The sequence below is a fragment of the Chroicocephalus ridibundus genome, chromosome 9 (assembly GCF_963924245.1).
Source record: "Chroicocephalus ridibundus chromosome 9, bChrRid1.1, whole genome shotgun sequence".
Lineage (NCBI taxonomy): Eukaryota > Metazoa > Chordata > Aves > Charadriiformes > Laridae > Chroicocephalus > Chroicocephalus ridibundus.
In genome coordinates, this window is record NC_086292.1 from 33,074,497 (window position 1) to 33,094,568 (window position 20,072).

The window sequence follows — 20,072 nt, forward strand, 5'->3', positions numbered from 1 at the left end:
CCAGGCTTTTCAAGGACCCTGGATTCCAAAATGCTCTGTATACAGGGGTACAGAGAGACAGATAAAGGGAAAGATCTACTTCTATCAAATCAAATCTCTTCTAATATCTCATAATAAGAGTATTTCATTCAATAACTTCAAGAAATTCCCTGTCAGTAAAGGCAGTTTGCATAGGTGGAAATTCTGACAGCCCTACAGATTACTTCAAGTGCGATCACATTAAAGGACTGCAACATGGCAGTGAGTTCAGCATTGTCGTATTCTACATAAAACAATGTGTGTTTGTTATTTCTGTAATGCTATATTATAGCAGTATCAATTTACAGTTTATTTCAATATTTTTTAGTGTAACGGGGGACTGGTTTAGTAATAAAGCCCTCATGCTCTCAGCTCAGAAATGTTAATTAAGTAGAAATTTGTCAAAACTAGATACTTCAGCATCTATTCATTTTCTGCTATTTTGATTCTAATTAACACTTTTAACATCTACACCCTTCTGAAGTGCATTGAAAGGAACAAAGAGTAATTCTAGGAAGCTTGGTAACCAAAGCATTTTTCCCCTGAAGCATAAACAAAAGCTACTATACAGACTCTTACAGTTCATGGAATACTTGAGCTATAATTTGAGAATGAAGCACCAGATAACTTTCAGTCCTATTTGAAAATGAAAAGCTTAGTCCAAGTAGATAATTTTATTAGTTACTCTGCTGGTTATGTCATCTCCCTACCATTCTTAGCAGGGCAGCAAACACTTCGAGATCTAGATCTGCAGTAATTAATTTTGGTATCTAAAAGACTTAAAACCCTTTTCATGCCCTAATAATAGCCCATTCCTCTCTTGCCCTCCCTTTTCTCCCCCACCCCAGTGAGCAGCAACAGAAGTTAACTTGCAGGTTTCAGGCATATTTGCTTCTATTTTTCCCTTCTTTGCTGAGGTGCTTGACCGCAGCAACAGCTGAAGAAATTCTGGCAAAGCAAAAAGTAAAAGGATTTTGGAGTCACCTGGATCCCTTTCAAAAGGGAGCCTTACACTCTCTGCCCTGCTTTAGCGTCCATTTGCCGTGGGAGGATGAACACGCATCAGGCAAAGGCGTTACCTTGATGCAAATTCATACTAAAAGTCTTACCATTTGCTTTCAACGCCTTTGCACCAAAGGCTCCTGAAAGGAATAGGTTTTGTGTGCCTGCTAGAAACCTGGGGCTATAAGGTGTCTGACTGTGTCAATCTCTTCCAAACACACTATGCTATTAAATATATTTAAAACTTAAAATAGACAATATGACATACTTCTTTCTCATATTCACTCATTTGAACAGTGCATTTTATACGCATCTTAACATCACTGGCCCACAGGCTACTGCTATACAAGAGGAACAAGAAGAGAAGCTTTACTTTCTTGCAGATAAAATTCAAGCTGTCTCTTGAACTACTCAAGCAATGCAACACACTTCCAACAGCAATTTTAATAAAGCAAAGTTTGCTGGTAATTATTTTCATAGCAGAGAACAAGTTTAAATTTTGTCTATAATCTATTTCAAGCTGTGTATCAGCTGGTACACACAGAACCTCATACAAAGTTTGCTACATGAAAATAAGCACTCAATCTTTCAGAGATCTGCAGTTCCTACTGCAACAAAGTTAATCAGATAATCTTTACCATATGTACAGGCAGTCAACAGAAGTCCTTTTGACAAAAAAATTGTTTTATACAGTAGCTTATATTGTCTAATTTTTGTCAGTAACATTTCCATTTATACATCAGTGCTTCCCTAAATAAGAAAATCCATGCACATGAAATCTTACTTACAACGTTATTTTGAAAGAGAAAGAAAGCAAACAGCACTAACCTATTTTAATGCCACTCAAAATGTTGTCAATTTGAAATGCTTCAAAAATTACTGCTGCACCTCTACAGTCAGGTGGAAAAAGCAGAGTTTATATCCAGCGTGATCATAAACACTTCAAACATAAATGCTTTCTGAATAAAATTTTGACCACATAAGCCAGATTTAAAGCTTCCAACTGTCTCAGCCATACCAGTTTAATTTGCCTTCTAAAATAATCTCTGAGGAAGTAAAAATTGAAACTTTTAGAAGTTACCTAATAAAATACTATTTCTCAAAAATGTTCCATGACAATGGCAGAACATGGTTAGGTTAGGAAAGAAGACATTTTTCTAAATGAGTTCTGTATACAAAAAACCCAATCTGTATTTAAACAAAACAGTCAGACAAATCAGTAATTAGAAATTTAAATATTTTTTCAAAGTGTAAGTCTAGTAACTTTAAAACAAATGTACATAAGACTGAATTTATACTTCCATAGTAACTGTAGTAATAGGGTCCTCCATATAAACGAGGTACTACTTTTAGCAAGTGTCACATTGCTGGGAGGATTCACCTCCAAGAAGTGTCAGTGAAATGCTACCCCATATAAATTAACCTTCCATAACATCTGTAGCAGAATACCCTGAGGAAATAAAAGCTCATGTTGTCCTGCTGACAAGGACAGGCATCAAAAGGCTACGCAAGCAGCCCTTCCTGGCAGGGCATAATTAGAGAGAAGCAGGTTGTAAAGGTCAGATACACAGATATTGTGCATCTGTCTTTCCCAACATATTAATAGCAATTAACTACTTATACGCAATTATTCTCATTAATGAGCAATCGTGTGGTATCTCTGAAAGCTATCACACCAGAATACTTTCACTTTTGTCATTAAGGAAGGAGCTTCTGTCAGGTAAGCAAGGTCAGCAAGCCATGACTGCTAAATTCTAGCAAAAGTACCTGAGCGTTCTCAGGATCAGGCAGTTTGTGAGGCAGGGATTCAGTGTGCACAGCGGGGTTTCCAAATTAGATTCTAATGTAACCTCATTATAGTTGTGGCTATTTAAAGAAAAATTGCACACACCTCTCTGTGGAAGACTCACAAGAATAATTTGATGGAGATCCATCAATACATGAACTTTAAAATTTCCAAGACCTTCAACTCATATATCTGAGGTAGAACTGAATCCTTAAGATTGTGTAAGATTTTAGAGCAGCTGCAATAAGGAAACCCAAACACTTGATCACAGGCATGTCTAACTCAGGTTCTAAACTGTGGTTCACCCAGCAAACAAATCCCACTGAAATCAAAGTATTTTTCGTCAACAAACACAGGATAATTAGATTCTCTTTGGATAACGGTGCATTTCCTTCCATCTGTTGCACAAACAAAACTGAAGTCACATGAGTTTTGATTACACAAAGAACGAGGTATCCGTTCTTAATTCCATCACCCCCCCAAAATACTTTACATTAGTTCATGCAAATGTTTCTTCTATTTTTAAATAAAATTATTTCAAACACAATTCATTTCATCTAAAATAGATTTCTCGTCTAAAATAAATGCCCTGTTAACAAGAGTTCACTCCTCCCTCCCCTCCCACTGCACTGCAGACGGGTCTGTGTACCTGCCTTGCGTGAACCTACACACACCTCTCTCTAGCTCTGCGCATCAGCAACTTCCTGCTCCTTCATCCTCTCCAGAAACAAGTGACAGTTTATCAGGGTAAGGGGAACAACAATGGGGGGAGCACAGGCAGACTGCCCATACTCTGTATCTCTAACTCTTTTGCTACTTCAGTATCAGAGTAAGTATACAATGTCTCGAGCCATTCTATAGAGGTCCTTTTTAGTGTTGTATCCACTCTTACATATGCAAAAAGTAGTCAGGTTTTTGCTCTTTTCTCTATTGTCTGAAAAAGTACAGCAAAAAACCACTATATGTTTTCCTATTGCAAATAAAGCTCTGTTAACAAGACATAAATCTTTTGCTTTTCCAATCAAATGCAAATATTGATTCTCGGCTGCGGTTCTTAGACATACAGCAGACTAACATACACTATCCTCTATTTCCAACTTTACTAGTACTACGTCAGAAAGCACAAACGTTTTCCTACTGATTCCCGATAGTTGTCACTCATTTATATTAAAAAGCAAACCTCTACATACATGAAATGCTAATATGACTATACAGATTATAATATAAATGTAAAGCAAGCAGATACAGCATAGCTTTTTATACCTTTTAGAATTTTAGTAGTGGATATTACAATAAAGCTCTTTTGGGAAATCACATGGCACATAACAGAGACAGAAAGAAGGATTGGTAACTTCCCAATACATTTACCTCTGTATTTACAAGCACAGTCAAAAACATGTATATGCTGTTGGCACTTGTACTACCCTAAACTGCAGGTCTCCTGAAGTACAATAAAGCCACTGAATCATTCTGATGGGCTGAATTTTCATTAAAAATGCCAAGTTAAAAGAAATGAGATGTCCTAAATCCATCCTCAACTCAACTGGAAATAAAAATATGACAACAAATTGACTTTTTAATTACATTGTTCTTCAACAAGACCGAACATGATGTCTTAATAAACAAGCTAGGCTGATGACCAAACATAGCAGCTGAAGAGAGATCAAAATACATCAAAAGACTCAATTGCTTTTTCTCTTAATCAGCCTGCAATACTGTAATGCTAGGGAAATCAATGTAACGGTGTGGAAATCAGCAAAGAGAGAACGCCTCTAAAATCACAGGTTAAAAAAAGCTAAGAGACTGCTTCTGACCTTCTGACTGCACTGCCCATGTCCATTCCCCTGCCATACTGGGAACAGAATTAAAGGATTTAGTATCTTCAGGGGCCTCTCTGGAATAAAGCCACTACTGCGGCATCTCAGAGGCAGCACCCGATTTGTGTTTGGCTGCCACACACACACAAGAAGTTCAAGGATCTGGAATACTCCAAGAAGACACTCTTCAGTGTTTGAACTGAAAAGGCATCCTTCTCCCCCCCCGCCCCTTTTTGGAGGTGGCTCTACTTGACCACGTACAGCACTCTCCTGAAGAGTACGGCTATGGCAAGCTTGAAGTCTGGCCAGTTCAGAAGATGAGGACTTTTTTTGGTGCAGTGGGTGTTTTTTTCTTTCTTTGATAGAGTTTGCAGAGCTGTTTAGTTTATCCCTCCCAAAGATATGATTCTTTACTTCTGGTTAATGAAAGTCATCTATTTAGTAGAAAATTTATATGTAACCATAAAACATTTGAAAACAAACCCCTTTAGGAGAAACTAAATTAAAAATTGTTGTTTAACTATGTTTCTTAGGATGTTAGGATGTACTGCATCCTTTCCTGAGCACAAAATAGATACATACAATTTAGAATTAAGCCTCTTAAAACATAAATATGGATAAGTTAGTGTTGCTGCTGCTGCTCATGGCTACATAAAATCTACTATATGGTAGAAAACCAATCACTTAGTCATTCTATCTAACACTACATTAGATAGCATATTTAAATGGGATAAATGTTTTTGCACTTCTACTTTTGAATAGATACAGCTATATTATTTATAGATATCAGTCTTTTCCTTTACTAATATGAAACAGTATTACAATGAAGAGACTGAACAGATGCTTTTGAATGAAAATCCTAATAAAATATGAAATATGACAAAACAAAGAAATTTTTTTTTCTGTTCTGAACAGTGTTTAACTACATATCTAGAGACAAAATATATAGTTTCACCTCTAAAGCCATATTATTTTATGGTGTAGAAATAGAAAGCATAGCATCCAACTGAGTCTGGTCTATTTCTGTTTGTGTTATTACAAATTTGTAAAGCTTTTCTACCCAAAGATTTTGCAACACCGAGCAACTAAATATTGCAACTAAAATGTTGAACCATAAACTAAGTTTTCTCAATCTGGGATCCAGGTAAATCTGCTAAGTCATTTTAAGTCATCGGTTTAAAAACTTCTGCAATGATTATGGCTGATGACACTGTAAATAAACAGGGATCAATTGAGTTCAGTAGAAGTCTGAATCTAGTAGCTGTAGGAATTCAGTAGGAAATGAATCACAGATACTGAAATAGCATGTAATCACTTTCATATTGGTACTTTACCAGGCAGAAATACCAAAACAGTAGAAATGTGAAAAATTAGAAGTTGGTTTTGCACCCCTTTTGTTCAATATACGTATTTACAATTTTAGAATATATTGACTCCTTCACTCTCAAAGCTCATATCAGGCTTCTTTTGACTTTGGAAACCCTTCAGTGCTTCCAAAATCTTTGAGACTACATCAACTACCAGGGCCCAAAGCAATGATATTTCATTTCTGTAATCTGAAAACTAAAAATACCATTAATCTCTCCATCATCTCCACACAATTTCTGATAAAGTACAATGAGTTTTTAGAAACCTCTACAGCTGTTAATGAAACTGCTGAAATTGAAACAACTTCCTTTTTGAATATTCAGCATCAGATTATTAATTTTACTCATTTAAAAAAAAATAAACAAGCCAACCAAACAAAACATACCTTTTCTCCTTCTGAGTCCCTCAAACATTTCACATTTCCTAACTGTCACAAACTCCTTTTTTCTATGGTGTGAATAGGTTTGTTCTTGTGGTAAAATCCTTTTTTAGTCACTATCATTCATATGCAAAAAATGCAAGTACAGGGTTGTACTTGCCATAATACCAAGAGTAATAATAATTTTACAGTATCTTACATTTAATGTTCACTCTACTTTGAGAATTAGGAGCTTGCTTTCCCTCAGCAGTTTCCTCCAGTTGACATGTCTGCCTGCACTTTCATCAAATACCACTCAAGAAAGTGAACAATGTGCTCTTGCTGCACATCTCAAAATGTTTTACAAAATACACATTAACAATTAGATTTATTCCTTTTTATGAAGGTATAATTTTGTAAAATGAGTGACTCATCTTTTAGTCTTTTAACATTTCTATACTTGTATCTAGTCTTTGAAATGCCCCAAATTTTCTTGTGCTGATATGGTTAAACAAAGATTTCTTATTAATCTTGTAAAATGCATTTAGACATGGTTGTGCCTAAAACATAAAGTGATAACCAACTCTCGGGGTTTAAGGGTAATTAATTCTTTCATTCCTTATGGCTTTATGGTCAGAAGCTAAACATGATAAAATTAAAAGCAGGAAAGGGGCTTAAATATCTGTAACATGAAAAAACTACTCAAATCTGAAAGGAAAGTTACTTATGGAAGCAAAGGTAAATAATGTGACATTTATGGCATATAAACAAAAAGTGAACAATAGAGATGGCTGCAGACTTCTAAAGAATGAACAAAGTATTTTACTGAAAGAGACATCCCTAAAACAAAAATAATTTATTTTCCTCAGTGGTTACAAGGGAAGCGAGGCAGATGTCAGAAACCAAGATTAATTTTCCAAGGAGGAAGAAGAAATGCTGAGGGAAACCAGACTAACAACAAGAAAGAGCTGAAGAAATTAGACTGTGCAAAGGCTGCCAAAAACTCCAGGACCAGATGGGATGCAGCCTGCATTTCTAAAAGAAGGAGCAAATGAGATGGAAGAACCATTAGCAGATATATTTAGAAAGCATGTGAGAACTGGGGGATTACTGATGGACTGAAGAGAAGCGAATGTAGCACCCATACCATACTCTTCATTATAAGCAGCAGCAGTGACACTGGAGCTGTGACAGTTTCCTATCGCATGGTACTGTGCTAGCATTAATTGCTGCCATGGCAACACGACGCAGTGCGAGCAGATGGGGAGTAGAAGGGTCTGTTTAAGAATAATTAAGACGTGCTTGTTTAGGAAGGGGCAAGTGTTAAGCCCCAGCAGGCTTTGTAGGCTCTTCAGGAAAAGCTGCTTGTGGTCTTTTAAAATTTTGCCACTGGGGATAATCAATTAGCAGAATGATGCTCAACAGAGGAGTCTAGATTCTGACCTGGGTGCCAGCTGGTGGTAGCTGGGCCCAAGAACAGGAAGCCTTTGTAGAAAGGGTAACAGAGAGATGCAGACAGACATACCCAGGCAAGAAAAAGCTGTAAGAAGTGTTAAGCTGTAGAAGAGGCCATAGAACATTCATTCTAAATAGATGCTTCAATCTGTGACGCCTTTTCTCCCCCTTTATAAAGATTTCTTTGATTCATTTCCTCTGTTTTCATCTCAAGAGGTGTTTCTTTCTCTCCCAGTTCACAGCTTTACTGGGTCATCCTCCATTTTTTTCCTCACTTCCTCTGCTGTCAGGTACGTTCTAATAAAATCTACTTTCTGAGAAGTGCTCCAGTAAAATCTGATCACTTGAATCTTCACAGAAAAACAAAACACAAAACCCAGCACAAGTACATCCAAAACTAGTCACTAAATATAGCATAGCTATATAAAGTATTTATATTTTTTACCTAGTTATGTTATTCATCAATGTAACTTATGTAACAAAACCCTAAGAAATTCCCATTTGTTCCTCATATAGTTGCTTATTTCTTTAAGTATTTGGAAATGAAAATTTACACATACAGCATAAAAATACCCTAATGAAAAGGAAAGAGTAAACATCGTGGTTGTCCTGCTAATACTGAAACTTTAACTGCTGCCAGAAGCTAAGGAAAGAAAGAAATTTGAAAGATCTACAACCAACTTTTGTGGGAACCCTCCATCAGGATGCAGCTAAAGATGCCTAAAGCAGACCTGTTCAGCTGCAGTTCCTTCTATTCACTCCTATTGCTCTTCAGCTCCTCTTTTCACTGAAGTCTCCGGTCCAAGAACAGCATTCAGTAAATTAAAAATGCCCTCCTTGGAGCACCTGAACCCTTACCAACCCAAATTCAACGTGAGAGGACGCAAGGGATTCACAGCTTCTGCCACGCGTTTCACATTGAGTATTGGAATGTAGCCAGAGAAGTGGCAAGTACTTGTATTTCTCTCACGAAGTCTCCTACAGACCACTGGCAAAATAACTAGACCCAGGGTAGGAGAGGTATGTACATCCTTGGAAGTGAGTACAGAAGGAGCAGGAAGGAATGAATGACAATTACTAGCTGATTGAAAAAGCCCCAAAATCTGATATCTGATACTAGCCCAATTTGGTGGGAAATTGGTTTGTTAAATAAGGACGGAGAATTTACTGCAAAAAAAACCCAACCAAACCCAACCCCAAAACATTGAGGTTTAACTACTCTGATAATCTGCTAGGAGTAACTAAAAAACAGAAGCAGCTTTGACAGAAACAAAAATATATTTTAAATCTTTTTTAAAAATTATGTAACCTGGCATATGCTTATCAATAAATATACTAACCTCCTTTTTAGATACTGTCTCACAGATATGTGGTATAACTACAGTCCCACTGCAGTAGTACGTAGAGACAGCTGATCTAGTTTGGTTATCAGAGCAGCATAGCCATGTTCGTGCTTTAAACAACTAGCCCTCACGGAATGGGAGAAAAGGAAGGGAATAGACAAAGAAAACTTAACTGTGTCCCAACCATAGGAAAAGATGATTTACAGCTCACGCTTTCTTCACTGAAGTCATTCAAACCTAAGACACAAATCTATTATAAGTCAGGATTAATTAGTTATGGCACTTATGGCACTATATTTAAAAAATACACTGCGAAATCAGAGATTCCATTGTGTGATTTCTTATTGACACGCTTTTGGTTCACTAGCAGTCCTCTCTGCTCATCTAGTCCTGTTCTTCTCAACAGTTTTTGATCTCAGTCTCCCTCATGTTGCCAGACTCACATTTTAATTCCTTCTTCCTGTCCTTGTCCTCCACCTTTCTCTCTTCCCCTCGATTTTGAGTAGTTTCCTTCCATGCTCCTAGAAAAGAGGTCATAGAAAAACACTCTGCTCTCAGTTTCAAAGCCTGGGTTCACACTCCAGTCCACACCAGCTCTGAGCAAAATTTACAGCTTTTTATTGGAAAAGTTTGCAAGTACAAACAATTACAGCTTTCCAAGTTTCTTTTTGAAAGCCAGAAATACTCAGCAGTCAACCATATCCAGTTTATCAGAAACTTTGCAAAACTCTGATATGTAAGATGTAGTTTGTTTTTACCCAGTGTTTTGTTAGCCTTTAAACTAATGCTTCAGCCTCAAAGAAGACTGTTTGCTTAATAGCAGGGTTCCTAATGAACATCTTGATCAACGAATTCAAAGACTACACATGCTGAAAGGAAACTGCAGAGTGATCAAGGGATATGTTAAAGCAGAGTGATATTCTGCATCTCATCTCAACATCACAAAAGTATCAAAGCCCACAATGACATACAAGGTGATAGATGTCTTTAGACTCTGCCATTCTCCCAGGGTGTGCATTTTTTTTTACTTGTTTTTCTCTTACAGTCTTGACCCATTTATGCTACCATTGCCTCTCCACTCCATATATTATCTATTTATTTGAGCTGCCAAACCCACATCTCTGCTTGGGGGAGGGGAAGCGGGAAGACTGGTTTGTTTTCTTTAAATTCAAAAATTTCAATCAGATTTCTTCTGAAAGCAAGCTGCAATTTCTCTTACGAGAGTTTAAAAATACATGTCTCTTAACATTAGCTACTTTAGGACCGCAGGTTAAGTAGTATGGCCAGGAACATATCAACACCTCACATCACTGAGATGAACACAGGTAACTTACTTATACGTTATTTCTATACATTTTATGTTTCATCTGTTTACTCGAATTTGGTTGTGTCTGCTATACTCAGCAATGATATCTAGTGACAGGAGATAATCAATGAGGAAACATTTGGAGCAGTTTTACATCTCCACACATCTTGTGGGGCAAGTGTATATGTGGATGTATTTATTTAAAATGACTAGAATTTCTAGGTATAGATCTTTTTTCTAATGATTTTTAGTGAAAAAAACCACACCCGATTTAAGCCTGATATTCAAATAGTTCAAGTTTTTCACAGGACTTCTAGAAAGAAAATCACTCATTTTGCAACAAACTACCAAGCTGGCCCAACACTAATATTTTCTAACAAATTCAGTTCAGCATTTGACTGATTCTTACCACAGATGCAGTCTGAGACCTTGCACAGCAGTTCATCCTTGTGCAGGTTGAACTGCTGCTATTTAGGATGACCCCTCTTTTATTTTTCTTAAATGATGCAAATCCTATCTGCTAATTTAAAAAAAAAAAAAAAAAAAAGAAGGAAAAAAAACAGGAAGTAATGATTCATTTGAAGGGATAATGCACTGAAAACAGAGTGTCCCCTTTTATTTAAGCCAAAAAAAAGAAATCAGAAAACATCCTGAAAAACAAATGTACAGTCCAGATTTTTGAGCCTTTATACCTAGGCTGTTTATTAAAGGTATATGCACAGATTTGCATGTTCACTGATGCATGGAACTGCATCTGGAATGCAGATTTCGTGGGAAATGCTTTTAAATAGCTATTCTGAGTAATCAAGATCACTTATTAATAAGTATTGTGTTGTGTTCATCGACATTCACGGACGTTAAAAAATATACGTCTGTTCCTTGAAAAAAGTATTAAATATATCGGTTTATTGTAAAAGCTTGTAAAAAATATTTTTCTGGGATCACCCAAATGCCAGATGGCAACAGGGAAGCTTTCTACTCAGTTCAGAGGCTGAATTAATCTCCTTAGCACAAACAGATTTGCAATTACCATAGACTGTAACAGAAAAATAATCTCACTGCACAGTTTAAAGTTTTGTACAAGGTAAATCAACCTTAGGAATTACCTTTGGGGAGAGCTACACAAGCTCTCCCCCAATTTTCAGACACTTCCATAAACCACGAGGAAACAAATTCCTATTTTAACACAGCATTTTAACCTTAAGCAGTGGGAACCTTGAAAGATCTCCCCAAAGCACTACAACTTCTCTGAGATTTTGTAATTAAAAATACGGAAAGCTTAATGAGGAAACATCTAAAATATATGGAAAATACTCTTCAAAATTAATGTATAAACACTTTAAAGGACTCCTTTGCCCAGGTGTCTCCTCTGGTAAATGTAAATGCTGGTTTGGTAACAGACACTGATTCCTTGTATATATAAAGTATTTTGGCAACGTAAACAACCAATGGCTAGGCGGTGAGCAATAAAATTCAGATGAACTAACACAATCTGGTGCACCCTTCAGATAATTAAGCTATTCAAAGACACTTTAGCATGAGAGCTTCTACATGTAATTAAATTTCTGCATACTAACATCACAGTAAAATTTCCTTAGTGCATACACATTTGTGAATCTTCTACTAAATGTATAATGCAACACACCACTCATGCTACTGTCCTGGAAATACACAACTATTCTAAGTTTTGGCTTTGGTTCCAACATGTTAGACCATCCAGCCACCCACTCATTTCCATACCAACACTCCATAACACATTTCTGGTAAGATACAGTCAGAAGTCCATGGTCGCCTAAGTACTATTTGTGTTTATTGCTTCTTCGACTTCCTCTTTTTGCCTACAGAAAATAACAACTTTGCAAAGAAGAGACACCGCATCTGTGAAAAAAATTGTATGAATACAGTGACGCACAAAACAGAATCAGTAGAATGAGGGGCTGACCCCGGCTGGCAGCTAAGCACCACACAGCCACTCGCTCACCCCCACCTTGCAACAGGACGGGAAGGGGAAGGAAAAAACCCAAAGAAAGTGATGCAGAGTGGGAAAAAGAGAAAGCTTTTACGCTGTGCAAGTACTGCTCAGCAATAGCCAAAAGCCTGGTGTGTTACCAACCCTGTTTTAGTCACAAATCCAAAACAAGCAGTAAACTGGCACATTAAAATATTACCAGGGTTTCACCAGTTTTCAGAATGTCACAGATGGTGTATGGTCTAATTTTATAAAACTTTATTCATGGCTTCAAATGATAAAGCTATCTTTCTTTTTGTTATTGCTCTTTGCAATGACAGATTTTGTAACACATTGCAACAAGAGAGAGACACATATATTGTAATCGATTATACAATTGCTTATACTGCTATAAATTACGTTAAAAGGTAATTATTGACTCTATGTATTTTGCATATGTATTGTGTAAGCAGATCCCAAGAAACTTGACTCATTAGCATGTTGATGGTACTTTGTGCTATGAGGTTGTGAACTTATACAGTATTAATTGCTTAATCAGAACAAATAGTCATCCTGCACACATGGGTTCCAACTGCTAAAAGGTATTTACAATTCACCAAGGAAAAGCAGACATTATGTAGCCACTGCAAAACTATTAGCACTGGCTATTGCACAGCTTAATCACACACAGAGGCAAAAACCTCATCCCTCTTCCCTAATTCCCCCACCCGATTATTATACCACCACCAAGCGCCAATACAGAAATAAAGAACAAAACCAATCAGGATCTACCTCATGAGCACTAAGCTTACTCTTAGGAATAAATAATTTCCTAGAGCAAATTTTAGGAAGGTGAGCTGTTCTGGGAGTAAGAATGCTACCATTTACTATTTCTTCCCTTTTATATTTATTTCCTTGAATGATATGGACCACGACTGCCTATTCACGTTTCACTGCCTATTCACATTTCACTGAATGAATTGATATCCGAAAGCCTGGCTGAATTTACAATATGCAAGCGTTCAGGAACCAAAGAAGCCAAGTCTCAATAGGCCTCAATAACATTTCTGATGCATGAATATTGTTTATTCCAATGACGTAAGCAGCAATTACAGTTGCTTATGAAGAAAGTACTCTGAAAAGTCTCGGTTTTCGTTAGATTTCAGAGTTGTACAAGCACTCAATTCAGAGGAATTAGTTTAAAGGTTTGTAATACGTGAGCAGTAAAGTGTAACACAAATGAAAATGAAATAAGATTTGGGTACCAAATATATAGTTTCACGATTCTTTCGTCGTCAAGAGAACTTTTCCTTTTGAAGTATTTCTAATAGGTAATACAGTCATACTATTAAAATTTTATTTAGTTTTACTCAAAGAGGGAGCATTCCCAGGTACCAGGTAGAGAACTATTATTAACAAAGCCCATAAGGTAGAATAAAATATATTGGAATAAAAACGGGTATACCAGCTATTCGTCATAACACTGAGCAGAAATGCAGTCTAATCTTCACCCAGAGATACACATTCTTACTCTAAACAACACTGCAAATCTGCAAAATCTCAACATGAACTACATTACTGATGGACTAATGGAGAAAACAGCACTTTGGGCTATGCTCCTTTTTAGTAACACTAGGGAAAAAGAAAAAAAAAAAATAGTTTGCTCCTCCACTTTCTACTCCTGCCCAGCGAGAGATAACCAGAGAAATACTGGGGCAACCAAATGACCACTCCCATCCTGTCCATGTATTCTCATATACACATTCATTGTTTGTTTTTAAAAAATTAAATGGAAAAGCCCGAGAAATTCTGAATATTTTCACACTTAATGGACTACCCATTCATGGCGTATCAGTCTTTTGATATGTTCTAATGTGAAAGCTCTCCCGCTCATCAATGGCGAGTACAAATTTGTCTTTTTTTTTTTTTTTTTTGTATTTTTGTACAGAAACCTGCCTGCTACCTTTCTCGCAGGCACTTGTTAGTTTCACTAATTTGTCTCACTTTGACCTCATTTTGGGCACATTTGTTTTGCCATCAGGCAGCTTTCTACATCATATAGAGTTCATCTGTTGGTAAAAACACCAATCAGTAAATCAATACAAACTCAATCTGTCCTTTCTTTAATAAAAATGAAAAGTGAATTATGGTAAGGGAAAGAAAAAAAAAAAATATATATATATCAGAAGTTGTAACACTACTGCTTTAGTTCTTAATACTGAAAGATACACCTGAAGATCTAAATAGGCTTCTTCTCATTAATATAGGTCTTTCTATTCCATACTTTCCATTATATTCTTTTTTTCTTGGGACTATCTTTAGTATTACCTATGTTACAAATGCTAGATGAGTTACAAATGTTACCTATCTTATGATGTTACATATGCACACTTTTTCAAAGGCAACGTTTACGTGCTTCCTTATTGACACAGTCATCTCACCTTTTTAGTAAGATTGATTTGAATCTAATATTGCTTTTTGTTAATAGGCTAATTGAAACTCTATTGGCATGCATATGCAAAGCATGAATTACTTTTAATTATTAGGTAACTACATGAATCTCACAACAGAATACATAATGTAGCTGAAAATTGTTTTGCAGATGAACAACAGTCACTGATTTGGAATATGCTTTTTTGCCATCCAGATAATTGGTTAAAAAGATTTCTCTGCAGTTCAATGTTAGGCAAATTAAGTTACATGCGAAGGTAAATGCAGATCAACAGCCTTTTTGTCTAGAACAATAGTGGCAGACTAAGCACTTTTCTAACTGTGGTATTAACTTTTTTAATATATTAATAAACAAATTACTGAAAATTATAACATATTTCATGAATATCTATTAATCCAATACTGCAGTATTAAGCATATCTACTAGGCAACCATGCTCACTATTTTCAGCCATTTTTAATTTCACACCATCAACTACAGTATGATTGTTGCCTTTCTTTAAACATACACACTTATCAAATGTTTATGATTCATTAGTTCTCACATTTAAATTACTAAGCCATATGCTATCACTTTAGAAAAGAGCGACAGAACTGTAACAATGGCAAAGATGGGGCAGGAGATACCTGCATTCTTGTACACATAATGAATACTACAGCTCTCCAGCACTTAAGTACAGATAAAAGAAAAATATTGTCACCTATACTATTTACTTAATACAACCTCAAAGTCCCAAAATTTTTGTACTAAGCATTTATAAATATTAGGATACATAACAGCACTGGAAAAATCACCCCCAGAGGCTATAAGGCTTCTACATAAAGACAAAACCACTGGGAGTTACTTCCACAGAATCCTTTCGTCACTTATCTAAAGTCTGTACAACATGATTAAAGCCACACTGCCACTCACCACAAGTGAAAGGGGCCTCTTCCATGAAACAACACCAATCAATCCTGACAACAGCACCTGCAATAAAGACAGAAAAGTCAGCAAAGAGACACAGGGTTTACACCAGTGTCATTAAAAAAATAATAAGTATTAAGATGAAGCTTAGTACACAGTCATGATGTGCATTTCCAGAGTGCTGGAAGCCAACTGCTAAAAAGGTAATGTTTTCATTTTATTCTCGATAAAAAGAATAAACAGAAGTAAGACTAAGCTGTTTTAAAAACAAATTTCAATCCAGCTGGCAGGTCCAATTAGTTCTGATCAGACCACAATAGGTCTTCAAAGATCTCTCCAAGTCCCAAATGTCACCAGCACTACAGGAGAATACATGTTTAGGGTAGATTTTTCTTGTGGTCTCTTAGCATCGTCAAAAATTAGCTCACAAAAAGGGGAGTAAAGATAGGACAATCACTAAATCAGCCAGGGTATCCGGTTACATTAGCAAAAGGGTTTTTTTTTCTTCCACCCAGACACCCAAACAACCACACTACTTAATCTTATGTTTTAAAAAGCCCACATACATTCATTTAAAACCTGTATTTAACCAGATACGTTGCCCCCTCCACTATAAGCAAAAAGCCAGTGGAATTCAGACCTTGGTACACCTACGTTTATTTTAGGTACTTTAAAATAACATGAAGTTACAGTTGAGACACCACAAGCTTTACATACAGTTAAAAATAGAGAGAGAAACTGGAGCAATAGGGTGAGAGATATTGACTTGGGTGGGGAAAAAAAAGGTGGGGAGGAACCTTTTCATTACAACATTTAATTAAAAAAAATAGTAAACTAAAAAAACGTATGATGTATTTTATTTCATGAGTCTGCAGTGTCATTTTTTAACCTCAGTGTGTGTAAAGAATTTGTCTAACAGTAACTCAGATACTTAGCCAGACTAATACAATCATTATGAAAACCTCTTGCAATTGCTTAGAATAAGCTCTGATGTCATTATTGCTTTCTACAGACCTTTGATATTCAAAAAGGGTGGAAGCCCATGAATACCCTTTTCCATGAAATTATATTCAAGGCTGGTTGACATTCAAATGCCAGAAAGTCACCACTCCCACTATGTCATACTCTACTAACAATCTTTTAGGTATAATAATAGTAGACAATAATAATTAAAAATGCATCTGTATCTAGCCACTACAGAACCAAGGTACACTGTACTGGGAACCAGTGTGGAAACAGTCTGTCTACCGAAGCTTGGTGTGAACATGGGAGAAAGAGTTGTTGGTTATACAGAGAAGCTGGGTTGCAGAGTGCCCAGTTGAAGCTTTCACTGCATCTGGTCTGTGGGCATTCATACTGTCGGCATGTTTCAAACACACTTCACAACCTGATGATATCCACAGCTACTGCAGCTGTTGAAAATATTATTCAGGAAGACAGCATATTGGAAAATGCACCTTTTGATACTTTATCAGCTACGCCATTAAAAAACCTCAGATGATGTTTCACGGTAAAACCTCAATGTTAGTTTTTAAGCCAAGTACAAATGCAACAGATGAGAAGGCATAAATGCACTGTAGAGAGTGAACCAAAATCAGTTTATGGATACCAAAGACTACGCAGATAATCCCGACATGCAAATATGCATAGTTTGTATTCTACAGCATTTCCTACAGCATAAAAGCTACATACTTCTGGATGTTGTCCAAACCAGGGAAAAGCTGAGAATTCCATTTTTGCAGTTAATTAAATTTGCTCACACAGCTGCATTAGCTTATTATTGCTGTATGATAACTGTCTTTGGGCTGATAGTCCTGTAATATGAAACTGCACTCATGAAGGTAAAATGACAGGGTTAGCAGGTTTGACTGCAGGCTAGACAGCAACATGCTCTCAATTTAATAAATGGGATGGCTGAAATTGTGAAGTTATTAAAAAAAACCCTTTAGGAAATATAAGAAATTGCCTTCCAAAACACACTATGCATTGACACATAAAATACTCATACATAAGACAGTATTTCTCAGTTACTAAGTCATATGTTCAGAGTCAAGCTATTCTAGTGCGCAACCTACGAGTAGCAAATCCTTATTTTCATTTACTTTTATTTACCTCCCTGCTAAACCTCTTCCACTCCTGTCTAACATGTCTGTAGCACTGTGTATCCCTGAAGATGAAGGAAAGGAGACAATCCTTTTTGTTCAGTTGAACTATAACTGTGTTTGACCTTTACAGAGGCCTTGCAAGATAAAAGAGGTACATGTGGTTTTGTTTGGAAAAGAAGAGCTTGGTGGCACTCCCCCTCCTGGCTCACCACGCAAAAGGTCAAGCACAGTCAGGCCAGTTGATAAACTCTCAATATGCACTGAGGATAGACACCGAAACTCTGTGTTCCACCTGTGTCTTCAATATTGTCATTGTAAGAGTTCACCTCAACAATGCTGTAATGTAATTTTCCAAACCTCATCAGTCACCAGTATCACTGTGGTTACTCAAAAGCTTATTTTGCTTTGAGCTGTAGTTATTTCCAATGCCAAGTGCCTTCAGCTCTTTAGACCACTGTACACACAACTATATAATTAGGAAAAAAGCACACAGAGAGCATCACATACCAACTTTTGTTAGAATACACCACGTGACTCTATCAAAATAGAAATTTAAAGGTTTCTCTTGGTCTTGCAGAAGACCAGGAATTTAAAAATAAAAAAAAACAAACAAACTACCCTTATTAATTTTTCTCTTCAGTTTTTACTTCTTATAATTGCAATGCCAATACTGAATAAAGTAAATAGAACCACACTTGATTTATATACAAAAGCAGGAATTATCTGAAATGTAGTATGTAACTTAAAAGGCCCAAAAGACCTTACAATAATCACTAAGAATATCCAACGCTTACTTCAGTGGAAGCAGTAAGTAAAACACATACTTGGTTTCACAAGATTAAGGATCAAGAAATATAAGCACAAGATAAGCAAGCTATTTTTACACCAGTAATTAAAACACCATCATTTCCTAAATACGTAGGGCTCAACACTGCAATCTTCTAACATTTTTCAAAAATCACTACATTGGTTGTACACTGGGCACACATTTTTTCTCTCTTAAATAAAAAGTAAATTGGGGTTTGATGATTTTAATGATTTGCCTACTTAAGTTTGGCAACATAGTTAGATTTCAGAGCCTGCATGGCACATTTATCTAATATCTTGGACCTAACTCCTATCTGCTGAATTGCAGTGAACCCCATCACGTAATAACCAAAATAAATCAGTTACTAAAATAAATTAAAGCTACTAAAAATGTGTTCCAAAAATGCTGATTTGTCAGCTTCCTCAAGGAGAATTCCTACAGATGTATGTACCTGCTGACTATAATAATAATGGTGATTCACAGAGCAAAAAATAAAGAGAATACATCAGTGTTGACTTCTGCAGCATTAGAAATGCAGTAACATTAGGTATGAACACCTTTCAATGTGCATATGAAAACTCCATTATCGTTAATGCAAGCTGTGCTCATGCATGAAAAAGATGCAATCATTTTAATAGGCACATACTGAGGCAGGACAAAAACAGAAGGTAAAATTACTTTCCAGTACAGGGACTGCAAACGACAGATTTTTTTAAAAATCCCTTGATGGTGTCTTTTCCAGCATTTCCAACCCTCCACAGTCAGGTAAGTCTCCAGAAATCTACTGGGTTCTGATTTTGAATATGGGACAGATCAGATGTTGCAGTCTCTCGATATATCTTAAACCATCTGCTTTTGAAGTCTTCTGCTCCAAAATGGTTATTGTACATAATACCTTCTCAAGTACGCTTTCTTTAAACTTCTTTCCTGAACTACATAAAATGTATATTTATATAAATATGAATTTAATTAAAACTACACTGAATATAGTTAAACACTATTGAGGTAAAGACATTTATAGAAATGTAAAATTACTGACGTTTAAGTAACTTCACGAAATTCAACAAGGCCAAGTGCAAGGCACTACAGCTGGGTTGGAGCAATCCCAAGCACAAATACAGTCACAGGTTGCCCAGACAAGTTGTGGATGCCCCATCCCTGGAAGTCTTCAAGACTAGATGAGGCTTTGAGCAACCTGCTCTAGTGGGAGGTGTCCCTGCCCATGGCAGGGGGCTGGAATTACATAATCTTTAAGGTCCCTCCCAACCCAAACCATTCTGTGCTTCTAAGTATTAATTTGTTTAATAGAACAAATTATCTCTTTTTTTTCTCTCAGTACAACTCGAGATGTTGCAATGCTTTTTAGTCTAATATACAGCATATGAGTTACAGGAAAATCCA

General features: G+C 36.4%; 1 protein-coding gene across 6 annotated transcripts in view; it reads right to left on the bottom strand.

Moving 5' to 3' along the window:
- ENTREP2 (endosomal transmembrane epsin interactor 2) overlaps positions 1–20,072 on the bottom strand; it is a 155,189-nt gene that overhangs the window by 78,499 nt on the left and 56,618 nt on the right. For all 6 annotated transcript variants that reach the window (XR_010072612.1, XM_063347165.1, XM_063347164.1 and 3 more), the window contains exon 2: positions 15,765–15,821. Coding sequence is in view for 5 of the 6 variants with exons in the window: in XM_063347165.1 (XP_063203235.1) it covers positions 15,765–15,821 (57 nt within the window). In the remaining variant the exon portion in view is untranslated. The remainder of the gene's footprint in view (positions 1–15,764; positions 15,822–20,072) is intronic.